Here is a 21,197-nt window from a genome sequence, read left to right on the forward strand (position 1 = left end):
GCCCGGGTCGCGCGTGCGCACGGGGAACCAACGGTGGCGTTCTGCAGGCGAGTCCGCACGAGGTGAGAGAGAAATGGAGGACTCGGCTTCAACCCCACCCACAGCCTCGACCTCAGCGACCCCGACATCACTGGAACAGCTGGATAAAGGGCAGGTGAGAGGCCTCTGGGGAGTAGGGGTTCGGAAGCCAGGAGGCCGTGGCCGAGGCCTCGCGATGCGCAGGGTGCCGGAAGCGGGCTACGCGCCTTCTTGGATGCCTCCGGAGCTTTGTTAGGGTCACTGGCTTGCGGTGCTCTCAGCCTGCAAGTTCTTTTATTCGCACAGGTAGGTGCCCCTCTACCCCACCCCCGCGTCTGACTCTCTTGAATTGAATTGCAAGTATTGCTTGCAATTCTGGGATTCTGGGGTGAGATGTGTCTGGGTCTGCTTCCCTACCGTTTGACTATGGCCAGGTCGCTTAAATTTGCAAGTCTCAGTTACCTCTTACTTTAAATGGGCTCTATTGCTCTGCTCTCTCCAAGATCAGAGGAGATAATGTATGTGAAGTGCTGCAGCCAAGGGCCTGGCACATGGTAAGCGCTCAATAGATGCTACTTGCAAGTGTGTTGCGCATTTACGGGATTACTGCCTTCATCATCATGGACAAGGAAAGCATGTTCTATCTGGCACTTTTTTTCAGACAGGTGCTAGAAACGGATGTTTAGGTGGTTTCTGATGTATTCTTACATTTCTGTGATTACAAATTGCAGGATTCCAATATCTACGATTGTGGAGATTTCTTATTAGGATTCGAGCAGAAAAAAAGGGGAAAGGTATGGGGAGAGAGCAAATGCTAAATTAGATTGAGATTTAATTGTTGTGTATCTCCACTTTGCAGATCAGAAAGGCAGTGGAAGCCTTGTTGACACATTCCAGGTCCAGGAAAAGCACGAAAGGAGTGCTTCTGAATGAGAATGAAAATTTCTTTTTAATGGTGGTATTATGGAAAATTCCAAGTAAAGAACTGAGGGTCAGATTGTAAGTTCTGGTTTTTCTGCCTTTGCTGTTTTGATCTGCTTTGTCAATTCTCTGTAACTTGAATAGTCACAACTTAGTTCCTAATGGAAAGTTTGCAAACTCAAAACTCAGTTATCTGAATAATTATGCCTATAAAAAAAGAAAAAGAAGAAATTCGGATGGGCTTACATTTTCTAGAAATTTCGACAGTGTTCTTGGGACTTAGTGGGACTTGGTTGAATCTGAAACCTGGTTTTGAGAAAACAAAGGCTAGGATAAATTAAACAGTTTCTGTACTTTCATAGAATTTGTTATCTTTTCATGTCAACCTAGTTTCACGCTAAAACCTCTAAGGTCCCAGACTCACTTCTTTATGTAGAGACTATTAAAAACCTGGGCAGTGAACTTATGGAAAAGAAACCAATGGCAATTTCACATTTTTATTGCTAAGACTAGTAATTTAGAGCAGGGGTAGTCAACCTTTTATACCTACCACCCACTTTGGTATCTCTGTTAGTAGTAAAATTTTCTAACTGCCCACCAGTTCCACAGTAATGGTGATTTATAAAGTAGGGAGGTAACTTTATAAAATTTATAAAGCAGAGTTATAGCAAGTTGAAGCATATAATAATAATTACTTACCAAATACTTTATGTCAGATTTTCGCTCAGTCTGGCAGAATAAATCTTTATAAAACAACTTACTATAGTTAAGTCTATTTTTTTATTTATACTTTGGTTGCTCCGCTACCGCCCACCATGAAAGTTGGAACGCCCACTAGTGGGCAATAGGGACCAGGTTGACTACCATTGGTAGAGGTTCCCCTCTGCATTTGCCAGACTTAAATAAAAACACAAGTAATTTTTAAAATATAAGTAAATCCCATGTAATATTTTGGACCTGCTTTTACATAAAAAAGTAAATATATTTTTATATATAAATATTTTTTAATTGAGTGAGAGGCAGGGAGGCAGAGAGACAGACTCCCGCATGCGCCCTGACTGGAATCCACCCAGGAAGCCCCTTACACAGCGGTGCTCTGCCCATCTGGTGCTAATGCTCTACCACTGAGCCAACCAGCCAGGACCAATAATTAAAATTTAACATGTTGTCCTGTTTTCTATCTGGCACCACTGCCCCTCTCTAGAGTCCCTTATTTTTTGAGTATCAAAAAGCCAGCTCTGCTGAAGAAAACAGTGAGTAGTTGATTTCTTCTCTTTTGGGGAAGTAGAGGGCAAGAATGATTACAAATCGGAAGGACTTTTTTGACCCTCAGCCTCTCCACTAAGTAGTGTTCACAAACCTGCCTCAGCCAGATTGCCTTAGTTACTGCTTTATGTATCCCTCCTGCGTTCTTGTGTGTGTGTGTGTGTCCCCAAGACAGAGACAGAAAGACAAGGACAGACAGACAGGAAGGGAAAGAGATGAGAAGCATCAATTCTTCGTTGTGGCTCCTTAGTCTCCTTAGTTGTTCATTGATTGCTTTCTTATATGTTCCTTGATGGTGGGGGGGGGGGGCGCTACAGAGGGCGAGTGACCCCTTGCTCAAGCCAGCAACCATGGGGTCACATCTATGATCCCATGCTCAAGCTGGTGAGCCCACGCTCAAGCCAGTGACCTCGGGGTTTTGAACCTGGGTCCTTTGAGTCCCTCTATCCACTGCACCACCACCTAGTCAGGCCATTCTGCATTCTTCTGAAGCTGGAAATGGGGAGGCAATCAGACAGACTCCCGCATGCGCCCAACCGGGATCCACCCGGCATGTCCACCAGGGGGCGATGCTCTGCCCATCCGGGGCGTCGCTCTGTCGCCTGGGGCAGAGGCCAAGGAGCCATCCCCAGCGCCTGGGCCATCTCTGCTCCAATAGAGCCTCGGCTGCGGGAGGGGAAGAGAGAGACAGAGAGGAAGGAGAGGGGGAGGGGTGGAGAAGCAGATGGACGCCTCTCCTGTGTGCCCTGGCCGGGAATTGAACCCGGGACTTCTGCACGCCAGGCCAATGCTCTACCACTGAGCCAACCTGCCAGGGCCCCATTCTGCATTCTTTATTCCACACCTTTGCTCATGCAGTTTTCCCTTCTGGAAAGCCTTCTTACCTCCTCTAGACTATTGTCCCAACTGCTCACCTCTTAGTGATTTTTGCCACCTAAAAGCTTCACAGCACTTGCTATCTTGTTTTTGCAAGTCATTTTATTGTGTATTGCTATCTTTTCTTAAATTAAAGAAATGTTTCCTTAGAACATGTAGGCCTAGGAAGTGCATTAAACCTTTTTTCTTTTTAAGACTCAGCAGAATAATCACAGTATGTTTGCTGGTCCCTCTTGGTTTCCTCCGTGTCTTCTATTTCAGCTCTTAAGAGCTGTGTTCATGGAGCCCAGAGTTTTCTGAGAAGTTATCTGAACCAGAAGTTTTCCGATGAAAGTGAATTCCAGCACATTATAGGACATGTACTTATATAATGACATGTAAAATAATAGTTATATATGCACTATTTGGGGTGTTACTATGAACTCTTACTACACCCCAAATACTAATTGATATTTAGGCCTATGGGTGTTGGTGGTGACTTACTTCCATCTCAAATCTCTCTTCTGTACCATCGAAAACCAGACATATATTTTAAACTCAGTATATTGAAATGACAGTAAATGGCCCTAGCTAGTTGGTAGAGCACCAGCCTGGCGTGTGGATGTCCTAGGTTAAATTCCCAGCCAGGGCACACAGGAGAGGCACCCATCTGCTTCTCTGCCCCTCCCCCTCTTGCTTCTCTTTCTTTCTCTTTCTCTCTTTCTCTCTCTCTCTCTCTTTCTTCCCCTCCCTCAGCAATGGCTCAATTGGAGCAAGCTGGCCCTGGGCGCTGAGGTTGGTTCCATGGCCTCTGCTTCAGGCACTAAGAGCTTGGTTGCTGAGCAATGGATTAATGCCCCAGATGGGCAGAGCATCGCCCCCTAGTGGGCTTGCTGAGTGGATTCCAGTCGGAGTCTATCTCTGCCTCCCCTCCCTCTCACTGAATAGAAAAGAAATGACAGTAAATTTATTGTGTTTCTGTGGAGTATAAACAGTCTGTGTATAATAATGCTCTGTTCCTTAGTTTCTTCTCTTGTGTGTTACAGGTCCTTGCCTCACAGCATTCGGTCAGATTTAGCAGACGTCTGTTTATTTACTAAGGACGAACCCAATTTAACTCCTGAAAAGACGGAACGTTTTTATAAGAAGCTTTTGAACAAGAATGGAATTAAAACCATTTCTCGGGTAGGGAGCAGGTTAATATTTTCAAGACAATTAAAAGATTGGCTTCAGTTGAAGTGATAACACATTGCTTTATTACCTAGTATTTCTCTCCTGGGGATTTCATTTTTTAATTTTAATTTTTTCTTTAATTCTCCTTGGCTTTAGGTAGAATAAGGAAATATTCCATCTTTCCTGTCTGAGCTGTAGAGTTTGTTGACCCAGAAGCTCACTGTGCACATGAGTAACTTTGAAGATTTCCAGTTGCTCGATTAGGGCATCTGTTCTTCTGGAGCAGCCTGTTTGCCTCCGACCTGACATTTCTCCCCGTTCTGTAGGAGTTGGTGTCGTTTCTTTAGCTGAGGTTCATGTTCTGTGAGGGCCATCTCATTGTCCCCACACTGCCAGCATTCAGCACAGTGCCCAGCACGCTTTAGACAGGCACGTGTTCTGTGAGGTCCGTCTCATTGTCCCCACACTGCCAGCATTCAGCACAGTGCCTGGCACACTTTAGACAGGCACGTGTTCTGTGAGGTCCGTCTCATTGTCCCCACACTGCCAGCATTCAGCACAGTGCCCAGCACACTTTAGACAGGCACGTGTTCTGTGAGGTCTGTCTCATTGTCCCCATACTGCCAGCATTCAGCACAGTGCCCGGCACAGTTTAGACAGGCACATGTTCTGTGAGGTCCGTCTCATTGTCCCCATACCACCAGCATTCAGCACAGTGCCCAGCACACTTTAGACAGGCACATGTTCACTGGATATTTTAAAATTTGGATACAAATGGTTGGCCAGGTATTTCTTCTTCTTGTTCATGTTCTTAACTTTTCATGTTCTGTGTTTTCTAGATTATCCCCTTCCAAACTTTGAAAAAGGAGTATAAAGCTTATGAGGCCAAGCTCCGCCTCCTGAGTAGTTTCGACTTCTTTCTTACTGATGAAAGAATCAGGCGGCTTTTACCCTCACACCTCGGGAGACATTTCTACAAGAGAAAGAAGTGAGTTTCTGAGCAGTGACTGGACTGGATCAGCACAGAATTCACAGCTGTGTGTGCACTGTGCCCTAAATGTCTGTGTGCCGTTACAGAGTTCCGGTACCCGTAAACCTCAAAGCCAGGAACCTTACCAAAGAGATCAGTGCATCCATCGGTGGAACCGTCCTAAACATCTCTAAAAGTGGTTCTTGTAGGTATGTAAAAGGATTCATATGTACCTGTGTTTGATCTTGTATTTAATAATGATTTTATTAATATTTTTTACAAGCCCTGGCCAGATGGCTCAGTTGGTTGGAGCATCACCCCGAAGCACAGAGGTTGCTGGTTCTATCCTGGGTCAGGGCATATACAGGAACAGATAAATGTTTCTTCCTCTCTCTCTAAAATCAAGTTAAGAAAAAAAACAAACACATTTTTTAACACGATGTTGCTAATGAAACCAGGTCCTCCTGTTAAAACTAAATCTAGAACAGTGCTAAGAACTTTCTACAGCGGTGGAATGGTCTTTGTCCCTGCTGGCTCCCACAGGAGTCATTAGCCCTTTGTGATTGTTGAGCATTTCAAATGTGGCTGCTGTGGCAGGAACCAAATTTTAATTTTACGTGATTCTAATTAATTTAAATGTAAATAGGCAGGTATGGCTAGCGGCTAATGCTCACCATTGGATAGAGTACCTCTCGATTGAGGAGAGCAGGGAGAATGAAATTAATGCTCAGTGAACACCAGTAATTCTGGGCTTTCATGCTGACCAGCATCATATTATCCTTTCATGTGGAGATCCACCTCAGTCTTGGTTTTTCTGGGGATTTTTTGGGGTGGGGTTTACAAGAGAGAGACACACGGGAAGGGAGAGAGATGAGAAGCGGCAACTCGTAGTTGCAGCACTTTAGTTGTTCATTGATTGCTGCTTGACCAGGGGGCTCCAGCTGAGCCAGTGACCATGGGGTCATGTGAATAATCTCACGCTCAAGCTGGCAACCTTGGGGTTTCAAACTTGGGACCTTAGCATCCCAGGTCAGTGCTCTGTCCACTGCACCACTGGTTAGGCCACCATAGTCATGGTTTTATTAAACACTTAGCTTATTTGGGTAGTTGTGGTGTGGGGAGCTGCCACTAGGGCAGAGCTGTAGGATGTGACCCTTCCTCCCAGAGATACCCAGGAGGCTATGTGTATCCAGTGGTCATACACACCACGCAGTAGGGCCACCACGGTTGCATGACTCTGCACAGCAGGGAGGCCAGCCCTAGGCAGAGTGTTTCCAGGTGGGGCAGAACAGAATTTGACCGGGCAAGACAGGTGGGCTCTGATGTTGCCTTCTGCCTTCAGGTGGGAAGTCCCTTACTTGGGTGTCATTAGGTAGCTGAGAAGAGTTGTTCATCAGGCCAGGACTCCTACTCTGGTTATAGGCTGACATCAAGTAGTGGCTCATGGGAAGCTGTTAGCTAGAAGGTCAGAGGCTTGGTTCCTGGGACCAGCAAGTAGCCTGGAGGAAGGGATGTCACCATGCAGCCAGATCAAGAAGTAGCAGTCTCCTGCCTCAGACTTTTCCAAGGCAAACCCACGGCTTAAGAAACATTGTGGATAACTTATAAGCCATTCTTTTATCTCCTTTTCCACCTTTCCCTAATACAGTAGTTTTCTGTCTTTCTCCCCTCCCCACTTCCCCTTCTCACCTTCCCACCTTTTCACCTTCTCCCCTTCACACCTTTCCCCCTTCTCCTTCCTCCCTTCCACCTTCCCCTTTCCCCCTTCCCTCTTTCCCTTTCCCTCCTTCCCACCTTCCCCTTCCCCTTCTCACCTGCCCACCTTCCTCTTTCTTATGCTCCCCCCCTTTCCTCCTTCTCTCTTCCCTCCTTTCTTGCTTTTTTCATCTGCAGAGCCAAAGCTGTGCTTTCAGGTAGGTGGCCGCAGGCACACAGGATGGTCAGAGCCCCTTCTTTGGCCAGAAGGACAGGGAGCACCAGCCCCCGTCTCACCCAGCTTCTGAGACACCTGCCTTTTGGCGCCGCACTGGGGAGGCTGAGGACTAACAGGGAAAGGCGGACCCAGTGGCTGAGGCCCTGGTACTTCTAGGCCTCCTGCTTGGCTTATGTCTGCTCTGTGCTTCAACTGAAAGGATGGTCTAGCTCTTGGCCAGACGACCGATACTGCAAGAAGGAGGTGAACCCTGCTTTAGAGGGGCATCTGGGTCAGGGAGGTGGAACGCTTAAAGGCAGCAAAGCAGCAACCCTGGGAGCCTTTCCTTTCAGACAGTCACTGCTGGAGTAGCTGTCCTCAGAAAAGCCGTGGGCCTGGGCTGTTTTTCTATACGTATTTATATTTCTCACCTATCTGCCTGTGCCTTATTTGGAACAGTTACATATAAAAATCTTTTTGTCTGAAACGGTATTAAATTTCAGCACTATACGCATTGGTCACACTGGAATGCCGGTTCAGCACGTCACTGAAAACATTGTTACTGTCGCGGAAGGGCTGTCACAGAAATTGCCAGAGGTACAGTCTTGCAAATACATCAATTGATCTTTTGTTTAAAAGAAACAAAGCATGTGTAGATTATATTATTTTTGTCTGTTTGTTTCAGAAGTGGGAGAGTGTGAAACTCTTGTATGTAAAAACTGAGAGATCGGTCGCCCTTCCGGTCTTCTCTTCATTCGTCAGCAGTCAGGGGGAGGCCAAAGGACTGCGCACTCCTAGTAAGAAGAAAAAAGTGAGTAGTCTTTTCCGCACGGGCCGACTTAGAAGGACACTCATGCTGCCCGGAAGAGAACTAGGTTGCCATTCCTCCTGCCTTCTGTCTTCCGGTTCTCCAGGGGCCGTGCTTTTGTGTTCATCTCTCCCTCCTACTGTGACATTAGTTCATACTGGTCTTAATACAGTGAGATATAAATATATTAATGATCAGTTAGGTGTTTTAATTTGTCTTAAAAGGTCTAATTAGGCTTAGAAAGGGCCTATTCATTGGCAAGAGGAGCTAAGAGAAAGAAAAAAACCAAAATCTAAGTTTAAGTTTTTTGTTATTTATGGGAAAATTTAAGACACTACTATGGGAACAGATCCCTCCTGTTCTTGGTTTGTAGGGTTTCGGCGCTGACAAGTGCTGTTGCAAGAAGCCAGAGTGAGCAAATTGAATTATTTTTATCTTCATTGGACCAGTCTTTTGGTTTATTTACTTCTGCTGTGTTAATTGTGCCTAATGAGTTCTTAATTTTGGTCTTTTCATTTTTTTACTTCTAGAAGTTCCATGTTTTATTCTTTTTCAAGTTGGCTTTACCTTTTGTTTTGTTTTGTTTTCTTCATTTCCTGGTAGCTATAAGTACTCTTCCAGTTTGTCTTAGTTCTTGGAACCTGTTAAGCATAATGATTTGACAGTTGCCTGCTGATTCAAATGGAAGTCTCCCTGTTGCAGGCCATCGTTGCTCCCTGCTGGCTCCTCGGGTGTTTGTTTCCTTCTGACTGTGTCACGATTGTGGTGATTGGGAAACTATTGGTAGAAATAATATGAGAGGTGGGATGAAAATCCTTTCTCTGGAGAATTGATGCCTGCCAGGCACCTTGGGCACTCTCAGTTTGACCACTGAAGGGACATTCAAGTTTTGACGGTCCCTGAGTGACAAAACAGGGCGAAGTGCTCAAGTTGCAGGACTCTTGTTTCTTTTTTTTTTTTTTATAATTTTATTTTTTTAGTGGGGTGACATCAATAAGTCAGGATACATATATTCAAAGATAACATGTCCAGGTTATCTTGTCGTTCAGTTATGTTGCATACCCATCACCCAAAGTCAGATTGTCCTCTGTCACCTTCTATCTAGTTTTCTTTGTGCCCCTCCCCCTCCCCCTTTCCCTTTCCCTCTCCCCCCTTCCCCCGTAACCACCACACTCTTATCAATGTCTCTTAGTCTCACTTTTATGTCCCACCTACGTATGGAATAATGCAGTTCCTGGTTTTTTCTGATTTACTTATTTCACTTCATATAATGTTATCAAGATCCCACCATTTTGCTGTAAATGATCCGATGTCATCATTTCTTATGGCTGGGTAGTATTCCATAGTGTATATGTGCCACATCTTCTTTATCCAGTCATCTATTGACGGGCTTTTTGGTTGTTTCCATGTCCTGGCCACTGTGAACAATGCTGCAATGAACATGGGGCTACATGTGTCTTTGCGTATCAATGTTTCTGAGTTTTGGGGGTATATACCCAGTAGAGGGATTGCTGGGTCATAAGGTAGTTCTATTTTCAGTTTTTTGAGGAACCACCATACTTTCTTCCATAATGGTTGTACTACTTTACATTCCCACCAACAGTGTATGAGGGTTCCTTTTTCTCCACAGCCTCTCCAACATTTGCTATTACCTGTCTTGTTAATTATAGCTAATCTAACAGGTGTGAGCTGGTATCTCATTGCAGTTTTGATTTGCATTTCTCTAATAGCTAAAGAAGATGAGCATCTTTTCATATATCTGTTGGCCATTTGTATTTCTTCCTGGGAGAAGTGTCTGTTCGTGTCCTCTTCCCATTTTTTTATTGGATTGTTTGTTTGTTGTTGAGTTTTATGAGTTCTTTGTATATTTTGGATATTAGGCCCTTATCTGAGCTGCTGTTTGAAAATATCATTGCTCATTTAGTTGGCTGTCTGTTTATTTTGTTATCAGTTTCTCTTGCTGAGCAAAAACTTTGTAGTCTGATGTAGCAGGACTCTGTTTCTTGTTCATCTTTGCCCTGAGAAGGGAACAGGGCTTTGTGCTTATTGTGAGAGGGGCTTCCTCTTAGAATCCCCGCCCAGAGGGAAGGCTGGGATTTGATTTTCCTTTGCACACACACCATGCCCCTCGTTCTGCATGGCAGTTAAAACAAGTCAGTGATTGGGAAATACTCTTTGGGCAAAAATGGGTTCTAGGCTCACTCACTCTGTTGGGTCCTCATTTCTGACTCCTCACAGTATATAATCAGATAATTGGTGCCTTTATGACAAAAAGGGAAACATTTAAAAAATATTTTACCTTGTTGCCCTGGCTGGTTGGCTCAGTGGTAGAGCGTCGGCCTGGCGTGTGGAAGTCCTGGGTTCGATTCCTGGCCAGGGCACACAGGAGAGGCGCCCATCTGCTTCTCCACCCCTCCCCCTCTCCTTCCTCTCTGTCTCTCTCTTCCCCTCCCGGAGCGAGGCTCCATTGGAGCAAAGGATGGCCCGGGCGCTGGGGATGGCTCCTTGGTCTCTGCCCCAGGCGCTAGAGTGGCTCTGGTAACGACAGAGCGACGCCCCGGAGGGGCAGAGCATCGCCCCCTGGTGGGCAGAGTGTGGCCCCCTGGTGGGCGTGCCGGGTGGATCCCGGTCAGGCGCATGCGGGAGTCTGTCTGACTGCCTCCCTGTTTCCAGCTTCAGGAAAAAAAAAATTTTTTTTTTACCTTGTTGTTTTACTAGTTTTTGTTGGGAAGCAGGCAGTCTGGGTTTTTTGCCGTTTGTCAGCAGGTCCAGTTGAGAGAGCTTTTTGAAGATGTTGGACTTGCTGGTTAAAGCGGAATCAGGATGCTATTATAGATGCTATTTAATAGTACTTTATGGTATAGATTATGGACCTCTCGCTTTGTGAATTTTTTACTGTTGTAACTTTCAGCCACAACTTGAAGTAGGAACAAAATGGTGAGAGATTTTTGTTGGTTTTTTGGTAACAGCTTTATTGAAATGTAATTCACATCACATACTGTGCAATCTAGGATAATTCTTAACTCACCTATAAATGAGATAGACTTTCACAAAACCTCTGGCTGCATACCTCAACCTGATCTCAAGGATCGTTGTGTAATTTACCACAGAAAATACATCCGTGGCCGTGACTCAAAAGCAGTGTGGAGGTGGGGTTCAAATGCTGGTAATGGGTTTGTTTGCTCAGAGCTTGTACAGGTCAAGGTCCTTTCAGGGGGGTTATGAATAATCACAGCTGTATATGTTGTTTTTTGCCACTTTATTTTTTTCAACTAAAGTATCCCCTACTAAAATTACATTTGGTTTCTTTGGTAGGAAGCAAATAAAATGCAGAAACAAAAAAAGCATAATAAAAAGCAAAAGAAGAAGAAAAGAAACAAAAAGCCTATGGAAAAGGCTAAAAAGGCTACATTAGCTCTAACTACAGAGGAGTCGGCGTCTAAAACTAATGGCCCTCCAGTGAAGGACCCTGAACCCCAGAAGAAAGGGACCCCCACGCCTGAGAAGAAAAAGACCCGCAAAGTAAAAGCCCAAAATAAAGTGCAAAACGAATCCGAAGAAGAAATTCCATTACTGGTCCCAATAGGAAAAACTCCTGCCAAAGAAAATGTAGAGGTATGTTGACTGATTTTAATGTTCACAGTGCATTGCTTCAGTGGCCACTGGGTCAGGCAGCGCTGAGTGATGAATGGAAGAAGTGTAACGGGGATGGGAGGTGCTGGTTGGAGAATTCCGTTTGAAGGGAACCCTGTTCTACCAAAGATTTTGAAGTAATAGAGAAAAATTCTAGGGTAAACTCTTAAGACCTCAGGAGATAGGCCTGTGAATTACTTGGCCTTTTGTGGAAATATTGGAGCTATGTATAGTAAGCACAACCTTTTGTATACCTTGGAATTAAGAGAAGTTTGGCTATATTAATAATTCTAAGTATTTGCCTGTGGTTTTAAAAAGTAGGCCAAGGTAGGCATATGGGCCGTGGTTCAGTTTCTGAAGGCGAGTCCTGGATCACCACATAATTTAGTCTTACAAAACTTACCAGGAGAAACATGAGTCCTAGATTCTGCCTCTAAAATCTTCCAAACAACCCACCCAAAAGGATTTTTTTTTAATTTATTGATTTAAGAGAGAAAAGGAAAAAATAAATGTTGATTTGTTGTTATACTTATTTATGCACTGCACTCATTGGTTGATTCATGTATGTGCCATGACTGGGGTTTGAACTGGCAACCTTGGCATGTTGGGACAATGCTCTAACCAACTCAGCTACCCAGTCAGGGCCCCAGTGGTTCTTAACAGAAATCTGAATGAGTTTCTGAGGAGGTGATTTAAAGGAACTTAGTTTTTTATTTGGTCCTTTTATAGTGCTTTCACTCATATTGATAGTATCCATCCAACTACTGGAGAAAAACCTTGAAAACGGGAGAAACGGGTCCCTAAGAGTCTAGAAGGCTTCCACACTCCATGTGTGTAGATAGAACTTGTGGCCCTTCTGCACTGGGTATCCTGGGCCTATTACATCACATTACCTACTTTGTATTTTATCCTAACAGTGAACCTTGAACTCTTCGGTGGCATTATAATTTACATTTCTTTTTTTTTTTTTTTTAATTTTTTTTTTTTACAGAGACAGAGAGTGAGTCAGAGAGAGGGATAGACAGGAACGGAGAGAGATGAGAAGCATCAATCATTAGTTTTTCATTGCGCGTTGCAACACCTTAGTTGTTCATTGATTGCTTTCTCATATGTGCCTTGACCGCGGGCCTTCAGCAGACTGAGTAACCCCTTGCTGCTGGAGCCAGCGACCTTGGGTTCAAGCTGGTGGGCTTTTCCTCAAACCAGATGAGCCCGCACTCAAGCTGGCAACCTCAGGGTCTCGAACCTGGGTCCTCTGCATCCCAGTCCGACACTCTATCCGCTGCGCCACCGCCTGGTCAGGCAAATTTACATTTCTCAGTAAAAATATTCCTTTTAAAGTGCCCTGAAAGCACTACTGAATTTTGAAAATATCCTTGAAGTTTTATTTTCTTCTTTTTATGACAGAGACAGAGAGGGGGACAGATAGAGACAGACAGACAGGAAGGGAGAGAGATGAGAAGCATCAATTCTTCATTGCGGCACCTTATTTGTTCATTGATTGCTTTCTTTCTCGTATGTGCCTTGACCAGGTGCTACAGCAGAGCAAGTGACCCCTTGCTCAAGCCTAAAGGCTTGATTGTGATATTAACTATATGCACTACAATTGTTTTTAGAAAAAGTAAGTTGGGTCCTGGCCGGTTGGATTAGTAGTAGAGCATTGGCCCAGCCAGGCGTGTGGAAGTCCTAGGTTCGATTCCTAGCCAGGGCACACAGGAGAAGCACCCATCTGCTTCTCCATCCTTCCCCCTTTCCTTTCTCTCTGTCTCTCTCTCCCCTCCCGCAGCCAAGGCTCCATTGGAGCAAAGTTGGCCCAGATGCTAAGGATGGCTCCATGGCCTCCTCCTCAGGCACTAGAATGGCTCCAATTGCAGTGGAGCAATGCCCCAGATGGGCAGAGCATCGCGCCCTAGTGGGCTTGCAGGGTGGATCCCGGTCAGGCTCATGCGAGAGTCTGTCTGACTGCCTCCCCGTTTCCAATTTCAGAAAAATACAAAAAAAAAAAAAGTAAGCTGTTTGCTTATAATTGGGTTGGCAGGTAATGTACTGGAAATTAAAGAGTGGAAAACATAGCTGACGGGGTGTTGTCTGTCAAGAGTTGTAGAAGTGATTATGCCCCTTGAATGAATTAGGAAATATGATCAAGGTAATAAAGTATGGAAGTTTCATCATTGCTCACTGTAGAAGCAAAAAATGAAGAAATACTATGTTCTCTTACAGTAGTTTCTGTAAAGTTAATTGAAATAATGTTTAATAAGAGTTTATAGCCTGACCTGGTGGTGGCACAGTGGATAGAGCATCAGACTGGGAGGCAGAGGACCCAGGTTCAGAAACTCGAGGTTGCCCACTCAAGCACAGGTTCATCCAGCTTGAGCACGGGCTCGCCAGCTTTAGTGCATGGTTGCCAGTTTGAGCCCAAAGGTCACTGGTTTGAAGCCCAAGATTGCTGGCTTGAGCAAGGGGTCACTCATTCTGCTATAGCCCCTGGTCAGGGCACATATGAGAAAGAAAGCAATCAGTGAGCAACTAAGGTGCCACAATGAAGAATTGATGCTTCTCCTCTCTCTCCCTTCCTGTCTTTCTGCCTCTATCTGTCCCCCTCTCTGTCTCTGTCTCTGTCAGGAAAAGAAAAAAATAAAAAGTTTATAGTGCTTAGGAAGTACTAGTGAAATTCTTGGGAAAAGGGCATAACACTTGGCTTTTAAATACATACCTACTCAAGGGGGAAAGGTAGGAATAGTTAATAATGTGTAGTAGAGTTATTAGTGCATTTAATTTTTTGTGTTTTTTAAGTTTTTCAGATTGTCTATAGTCTGTCGGAAACAAAGTTATGTTTTATCAGTGAATGGGTTTTTTGGTTGGCATAATCTACTTCTATATTCGAGTCTATTGCTAGAATGTTGTCCTTGAATTATCAGCAATAGTCATCTGAGGTGCTTGGAAAACTCAGGATTCCTGGCCTATAACATACTCCCATCAGAGAGCCTTGGATCAAACTCTGGGAAATGGGTTTTTCTAACAGGCTCCCCAGTTGATTTTTACACACAAGTTTGAGAACTCCATGCCCTAACCCATATGCAAAGACTTTACAGCTGAAGGTGAGTGAGAGTCAGGGTTAGGTCCCAGGTCTCTACTGTGCTCCCAGTGGGTGCTTGCTTCTAGGAGGCCCTCCACTCAGCCATTGGGAAGGATGGCTTTCCTTTGGTTGGACTAGGAAGACTGCCAGGGTCCTCTTTATATTGTGACTAATAGAATACAGCTAGCTGCCTTTCAGAATGTCTGCAAGACAAAAGGAAGAGCCCCTCCTCATTTCCTCACACCAGAGTGCACATTCGGGGTTACCTACCCAGTCAACACAGTAACTCCTGGAGTTACGTCGTCAGTCGGTCTTTCTTCACCAGCCCTCACTTTCTTCTTTTGCTTAGATACAGAAGCGTGCCACAGGGAAAAAGTCTCCAAAGAAGAGTTCTGGTCTCAGCGCACCTCGTGGGAAGAAGAGAAAAGCCCTTCCAGCTTCGGAGCCCCCAAAAGCAGCAGAGCCGAAGACCCCAGGTAAAGGCCCAGGAAAGAAGCCAAGATTCCAAGAAGCGGCAGAGAAGGAAAGAAACTCTCCCTTGGGGAAGAAAGATCCAAGACAGACACCCAAAAAGCCAGAGGCCAAGTTCTTCACTACAGCTAATAAGTCTGCAAGAAAAGCTCCTCACTCCCCCAAAATATTGCCCAAAAAACCCAGAGTGCTCCACTCGACTAAAACTCAGTGACTCAACCGGGAGGAAACGTCCGAGCTGCCTGGAAAGCCTCTGACCAACACCTGGTGCTGACCCTGTCGCACCGTTCTCCTAGGATGCAGCCGAGACTGAACTGTGCTTAAAACCTCCGCAAGAGATTCCGATACGTGTTCGTGGGTGGCAGAACCAGTAGTTTGAATCCATTTTTTAAATTGCTGCTCTGTGTAATTTGCTAATATCATAGAAAATACAGTGCTTTTATTAAAGTATAGCATTTGCTTGTGAGTAACCTATTTTACATCTTGTTAGTTTTACTTGAATGCCTGTGATGTGACCTCTATTCTTGTCTAGCTTCAGAACAGCTATCTAAACATTTCCAAAGCTTGTCTTCAAAACAGCAGCAGGTCCACCGCATGCCGATCAGCTGTGGGATTAGGAGAATCTTTGCTTTCTTGGCCTATCGGGCTGAGCTGTTATATCTTGGTGGGTCTTAGAAAGATGGCCGGCCAAGGTTGTAAACCAGAGTTAGCATATGTGTGGTGAAGAAATGAACATGGTATCAAATTATAGAGGCACCGAATTGAATTCTGCTTGCTCAAGGCAAGAAAAGACTCAACTTTCTAAAACATTTCCCATCTTCCCCAGATGACCCCTCACCCTGGATTTGCTTTGACTCAGCACCTCTGATAAGCCTGGAAGCGTAGGCGGTTAAATCTGAGCGGGTTAAATACACATAGGCTGAGGCAGTAAGTGACTTCTTGGGTACCGGCCTTTCAGTGGGTTTGTGTTGGGTGCACATCTCTAGTCGGAAGTGATCGGTTCTCTGTAGTACAGGAAGGGCAGCGTGCAACATGCTGCCAAAGATCCCGTGGTTCAAAACCAGTGACAAATGATGCAGCTTTCCATGGTTCTTGGCCAGTCGAGCCCAGACGGCTGTTGCTTTTTAGCAGTACAACCTTAACTGTCATGTTAACATTTTAAATCGTGAAAGCTTCTGAACTACAAAATAATTTGTAATTCTGCTGTTCCTCAGTCCAGGCTTTTAAAAGTGAATATATTGATACATGTAACGTATTGTAGGGGGTGAGCTTAATTGGTACGTTTTCCTTGGAAACTAGGTTCTGTGGGAAAGGGGGACTTGTTTCACTTACATGAAGGGAAAGATTTAGGTGCTGTTTTGCACAGCGCGAACAAACAATCAGATCATCTATTCTCTACATGATAATTTTCTGGGATTTTATGATTTTCTAATTCCATCTCTAGCCAGATAAAAGATTTTGCAACACCAAGTGCTTCTTTAGTTTGTAGCTTAGTCCCATCCCTCCACACATGCCCAGCTTCCCCGTGTCAAAATCCCCCATCAGAGGGGTACATTTCTTAAAATTGATGAGCCAGTCTTGATACATCACTATTGTCCGAAGTCCATAGTTGACAGGGTTCACGCATAGTGCCATGCATTCTATGGGCAAATACATAGCAACATATCCACCATTATAGTGTATATAGTATTCTCACTGCCCTAAAAATTCCCTGTGCTGTACCTATTCATCTCCAGAACCCCTGGCAACCACTGATCTTTATATTGTCTCCATAGTTGAGTCTTTTCCAGAATGTCATAGTTGGAATCGTACAGTATGTAGCCTATTTGGATTGTGTTCTTTCACTTAGTCATATGCGTTGATTCCTCCATGTCTTCTTGTGGCTTGACAGTACATACATCTCTTTTTGTGCTGAGGAATATTCCATTGTCTGGAATATTGTCTGTTGTTTTGGGCAATTATTAATAAAGCTGCTATAAACGTCTGTGTACAGATTTATGTGTAGACACAAATTTTCAACTGCTTTGGATAAACAAGGAGTATGACTATTAGATCATTTAAGAGTACAGTAGAGTTTTGTAAGAAACTGTCAAAATGTCTTCCAAAGGGGCCTTTCCATGTTGCACTCCCACCAGCAGTGCATGAGAACTGTTGCTGGGCCACCTCGTCAGTGTTTAGTATCGGCCATCCTCACAGGTGTGCGCTGTAGTGGACCTCACTTTAGTTTGCATTTCCCTGATGCTCTTGATATGGAATATGCCTATTTGCCATCTATGTATGTATATATATATATTTTTTTTTAATAAGATTTTATCTATTGGGGTTTTTTTTAGAGGATGGAGAGAAAGAAAGCCGGGGGGAGGAGTGAGAAGCATCGACTTGTAGTAGTTGCTTCTCCTATGTGCCTTGACCTGGCAAACGTAGGGTTCTGAACCGGCGACCTCAGCGTTCCAAGGTCAATACTTTATCCACAGCGCCACCGCAGGTCAGGTCAGGCTGTATGTCTTCTATGTATAACTTTTTTTTTTCCTTCTAGTCTCTTATTTTTCAAGGTTCTTTAATGAAATTATTTTGTAATAGACAAACACCAGCCCTCCTTCACTTTAGTCATTTAAATATCTTTCATTAAGTACACAGAAAGGGCCCTGGCCAGTTGGTTCAGCAGTAGAGTGTCAACGTGGCATGTGGAAGTCCCGGGTTCAATTCCCAGTTTGGGCACACAGGAAAAACAACCATCTGCTTCTCCACCTCTCCCCCTTTTCTCTCTCTCTTCCTCTCCTATAGCCATGGCTCAAACGGTCAAGCAAGTTGGCCCCAGGTTCTGAGGATGGTTTCATGGCCTTGCCTAAGGTGCTAAAATAGCTCGGTTGCTGAGCAACAGAGCAACAGCCCAGGATGGGCAAAGCATTGCCCAGTAGGGGGCTTGCCAGGTGGATCCCAGGTTGGGGTGCATGTGGGACTCTGTCTCTCTGCCATGCCGCCTCTCAATCAAACAACCCAGAAAGCCTTCTCCCCCCTGGGAGCATGCCCATGCTTCCCTCTCAGGCATGCATCTCCTGAACTCTAAGGGTCCCCACAAGACTTGCAACCAGGGAGCAATAGGCATTGGCAGCTCGCCCTGGGCTCACCCCCTGAACCTGTCTCCAAGGCCCCCTTTTCTCTGACTTCCAGCGAGAAGCCCCACCTTGGCTCACTCCTGTCGCTGATTTTTATTTCTCAGTGAGTCTCTCCTCCCCCCTCAGACACTCTCTCTTCCTGGCTCCCTCTTTCTTTCTCTCAAAATCAATAAAAAAGAATATACATTATTTCAATCATTCAATCTAGATCCTATCTAAAAGACAAGCAAAGAGGTAGCTCTGACATTTCATCTTGAAGCCTATTTGGCTGTTTTTAAGAAGAGTCATTTAATCAGGTAAAACAAAGCCAACCCTACTTTTTTTTTTTGTATTTTTCTGAAGCTGGAAACGGGGAGAGACAGTCAGACAGACTCCCACATGCGCCCGACCGGGATCCACCCGGCACGCCCACCAGGGGCGAAGCTCTGCCCACCAGGGGGCGATGCTCTGCCCCTCCGGGGCATCGCTCTGTGCGACCAGAGCCACTCTAGTGCCTGAGGCAGAGGCCAAGGAGCCATCCCCAGCACCTGGGCCATCTTTGCTCCAATGGAGCCTTGGCTGCGGGAGAGGAAGAGAGAGACAGAGAGGAAGGGGGGGGGTGGAGAAGCAAATGGGCACTTCTCCTATGTGCCCTGGCCAGGAATCGAACCCGGGTCCCCCGCATACCAGGCCGACGCTCTACCGCTGAGCCAACTGGCCAGGGCCCAACCCTACATTTTTATAAATATAAGTTGTGGTATGTTTGGAAGTTGTTAACGTTTTCTGTGTTTTTACTGGTGAAGTCATATACATATATCTAAAAAGATACACTGGATGTTGAGATTCTTTGGCAGGCCTGGCAGCAGCTGCTGGGCATCCTCAGTGGGCAGGACCTGTTAGAGTGGCGAGCGGCACAGGCACCAAGACACCCAACCAATTAGTCTGCCAGGAGGCCAGTCATGCCGGGAGCTGGTACACAGCCTCCGGATTGCAGCTGAATGCACAGCTAGAAGATTGGCTTTCACAAGTACCGGTGGCAACTAGACCTGCTCGAGCCATTACTGCACTCATGCAGGATATACATACTATGGGTCTCGTGCCGCTTATGCTTAAAACGAGTGGATCCATCTATTATCTGGGGAATTTTCATCCTTGGGCCTTCATATCATGTGCCCCTCTCTCGGTGTGCACTTTCCAGTGTGGATATTTATAGGACACCTCTAGATGACCTTCGGATTGACCAAAAGATTCACAGAACTATGGAAGACGAGAATGTTTGAACGCATGTGTCTGCAGACAGTCGAAGTGTTGAACTGCATTTGCCTTAAACAGCTAAAGCCATGGAAAGCCAGAAGGATGAGTTTACTGGCTGGGATCAAGAGAACAGGAATTTGGGAAACTCCTCGGTAAATATCTAGCAGAGCCCAGTAATCTCTTTGTGGTTTCTTCTGATTTCTGCCATTGAGGTCAAAGGTTCCATTACAGTTACTCTGATGAATCCCAGGGGGAGACTTATAGATCCATTGAACATTTAGATAAAATGGGTATGAGTATTCTAGAACAATTGGACTCTTTATTTTTTTAACAATTACTTGAAAAAATACCGTAATACTCTAGGGCAGTGGTCGGCAAACTCATTAGTCAAAAGAGCCAAATATCAACAGTACAACGATTGAAATTTCTTTTGAGAGCCAAATTTTTAAAACTTAAACTATATAGGTAAGTACATTCCTTATCGAGGTAGGAATGGTATTTTGTGGAAGATCCACACTCAAGGGGCCAACGAGCCACATGTGGAAGACATCCCATCAGAGTGTTACTAAATGCTGCCACAGAGCTCCAGAAGGATGAAATGAATATGAGCTTTTCCTTTTTAAATGATGCCCAGTCAAGCAAGTGTAGAAACTGGCAAGACAGTTCAGTGAATTATGCAGCTGGAGCACTCAGGGTCCGCTGAAGGTCAGAATCCTCAGGGATGCCACCTGCACATCCTCACACTCTGTGTGGGGCCCCAGCCTAGCCCTTGCGGAGATACTGGTCCCGGTGTGGGGGGATTCTGAAACCTCAACTAATAGGACTTTCTTCTGGTAGGTGTAGTCCTTCCTAATTTCACTAAGGAAAGTTTTATAGTTTAGAGCAGTGGCTGAAAGGCTGGCATCAAACGTTTTGATCGAAAAGGATGGCAATGTAATGGCCTAGTTGTGGCAGTTTTTTTAAAAGTAATTTGCAAAGCATTTACCGTATCTTAAATTTGCACTCTTTGCAGACTTGTGCATATATATTCCACTTTCAGAACAGTTCTCAAGCAAATAGTACTCAAACAAGGTGGAAGCTTTTCAATACAGAAATTGCATTTTCAAATCACCTACATTAGAATATAATAATTCTCCAGCTATAGTCAATTACTACACACGTTGTACAACAAATACCTGCTATTTTAGGTGCTAATAAAGGGCTGCATGGCTCAAAAAAATATTCACTGACTATAACTTATTTTTCATAGATGCAAAAACAGTCTTGTTTGCATACATTAGAAATATGGGATTAGAAAAGGTCTGATTAGACCTGTGTCACCAAGTTTTTTTGTTTGTTTTTAATTTTTATTTATTTATTTTTTACAGAGACAGAGAGTGAGTCAGAGAGAGGGATAGACAGGGACAGATGGACAGGAACAGAGAGAGATGAGAAGCATCAATCATTAGTTTTTCATTGTGCGTTGCAGCACCTTAGTTGTTCATTGATTGCTTTCTCATATGTGCCTTGACCGCGGGCCTTCAGCAGACCGAGTAACCCCTTGCTGGAGCCAGCGACCTTGGGTTCAAGCTGGTGGGCTTTTGCTCAAACCAGATGAGCCCGTGCTCAAGCTGGTGACCTTGGGGTCTCGAACCTGGGTCCTCTGCATCTCAGTCCGACGCTCTATCCACTGCACCACCGTCTGGTCAGGCACCAATTTTTTTTGAACTTCAAGGTTACATGTAAAAATTACATAATGACCTTTT

General features: G+C 44.8%; 1 protein-coding gene and 1 pseudogene across 1 annotated transcript; both read left to right on the forward strand.

Moving 5' to 3' along the window:
• Positions 1 to 14: 14 nt before the first annotated feature.
• On the forward strand, positions 15 to 17,087 carry RSL1D1 (ribosomal L1 domain containing 1). Its single transcript, XM_066382593.1, has 9 exons — positions 15 to 154; positions 878 to 1,017; positions 4,107 to 4,245; positions 5,073 to 5,221; positions 5,311 to 5,412; positions 7,619 to 7,712; positions 7,801 to 7,926; positions 11,239 to 11,538; positions 14,982 to 17,087. The coding sequence occupies exons 1-9, from the start codon at positions 74 to 76 to the stop codon at positions 15,315 to 15,317; spliced, it is 1,467 nt and encodes a 488-aa protein (XP_066238690.1). The 5' UTR covers positions 15 to 73; the 3' UTR covers positions 15,318 to 17,087.
• On the forward strand, positions 15,698 to 20,155 carry LOC136404327 (protein MEMO1-like; annotated as a pseudogene).
• Positions 20,156 to 21,197: the final 1,042 nt, after the last annotated feature.

Source organism: Saccopteryx leptura, chromosome 4, assembly GCF_036850995.1.
Source record: "Saccopteryx leptura isolate mSacLep1 chromosome 4, mSacLep1_pri_phased_curated, whole genome shotgun sequence".
Classification (NCBI taxonomy): Eukaryota; Metazoa; Chordata; class Mammalia; order Chiroptera; family Emballonuridae; genus Saccopteryx; species Saccopteryx leptura.

Bases quoted from the DNA above. Each gene is read 5' to 3' on its own strand.
- RSL1D1 (XM_066382593.1), top strand. From the start codon at position 74: ATGGAGGACTCGGCTTCAACCCCACCCACAGCCTCGACCTCAGCGACC. The intron at 5,222-5,310 runs GTGAGTTTCTGA...GTGCCGTTACAG, and splicing joins CATTTCTACAAGAGAAAGAA to AGTTCCGGTACCCGTAAACC. The intron at 7,927-11,238 runs GTGAGTAGTCTT...TTTCTTTGGTAG, and splicing joins CTCCTAGTAAGAAGAAAAAA to GAAGCAAATAAAATGCAGAA.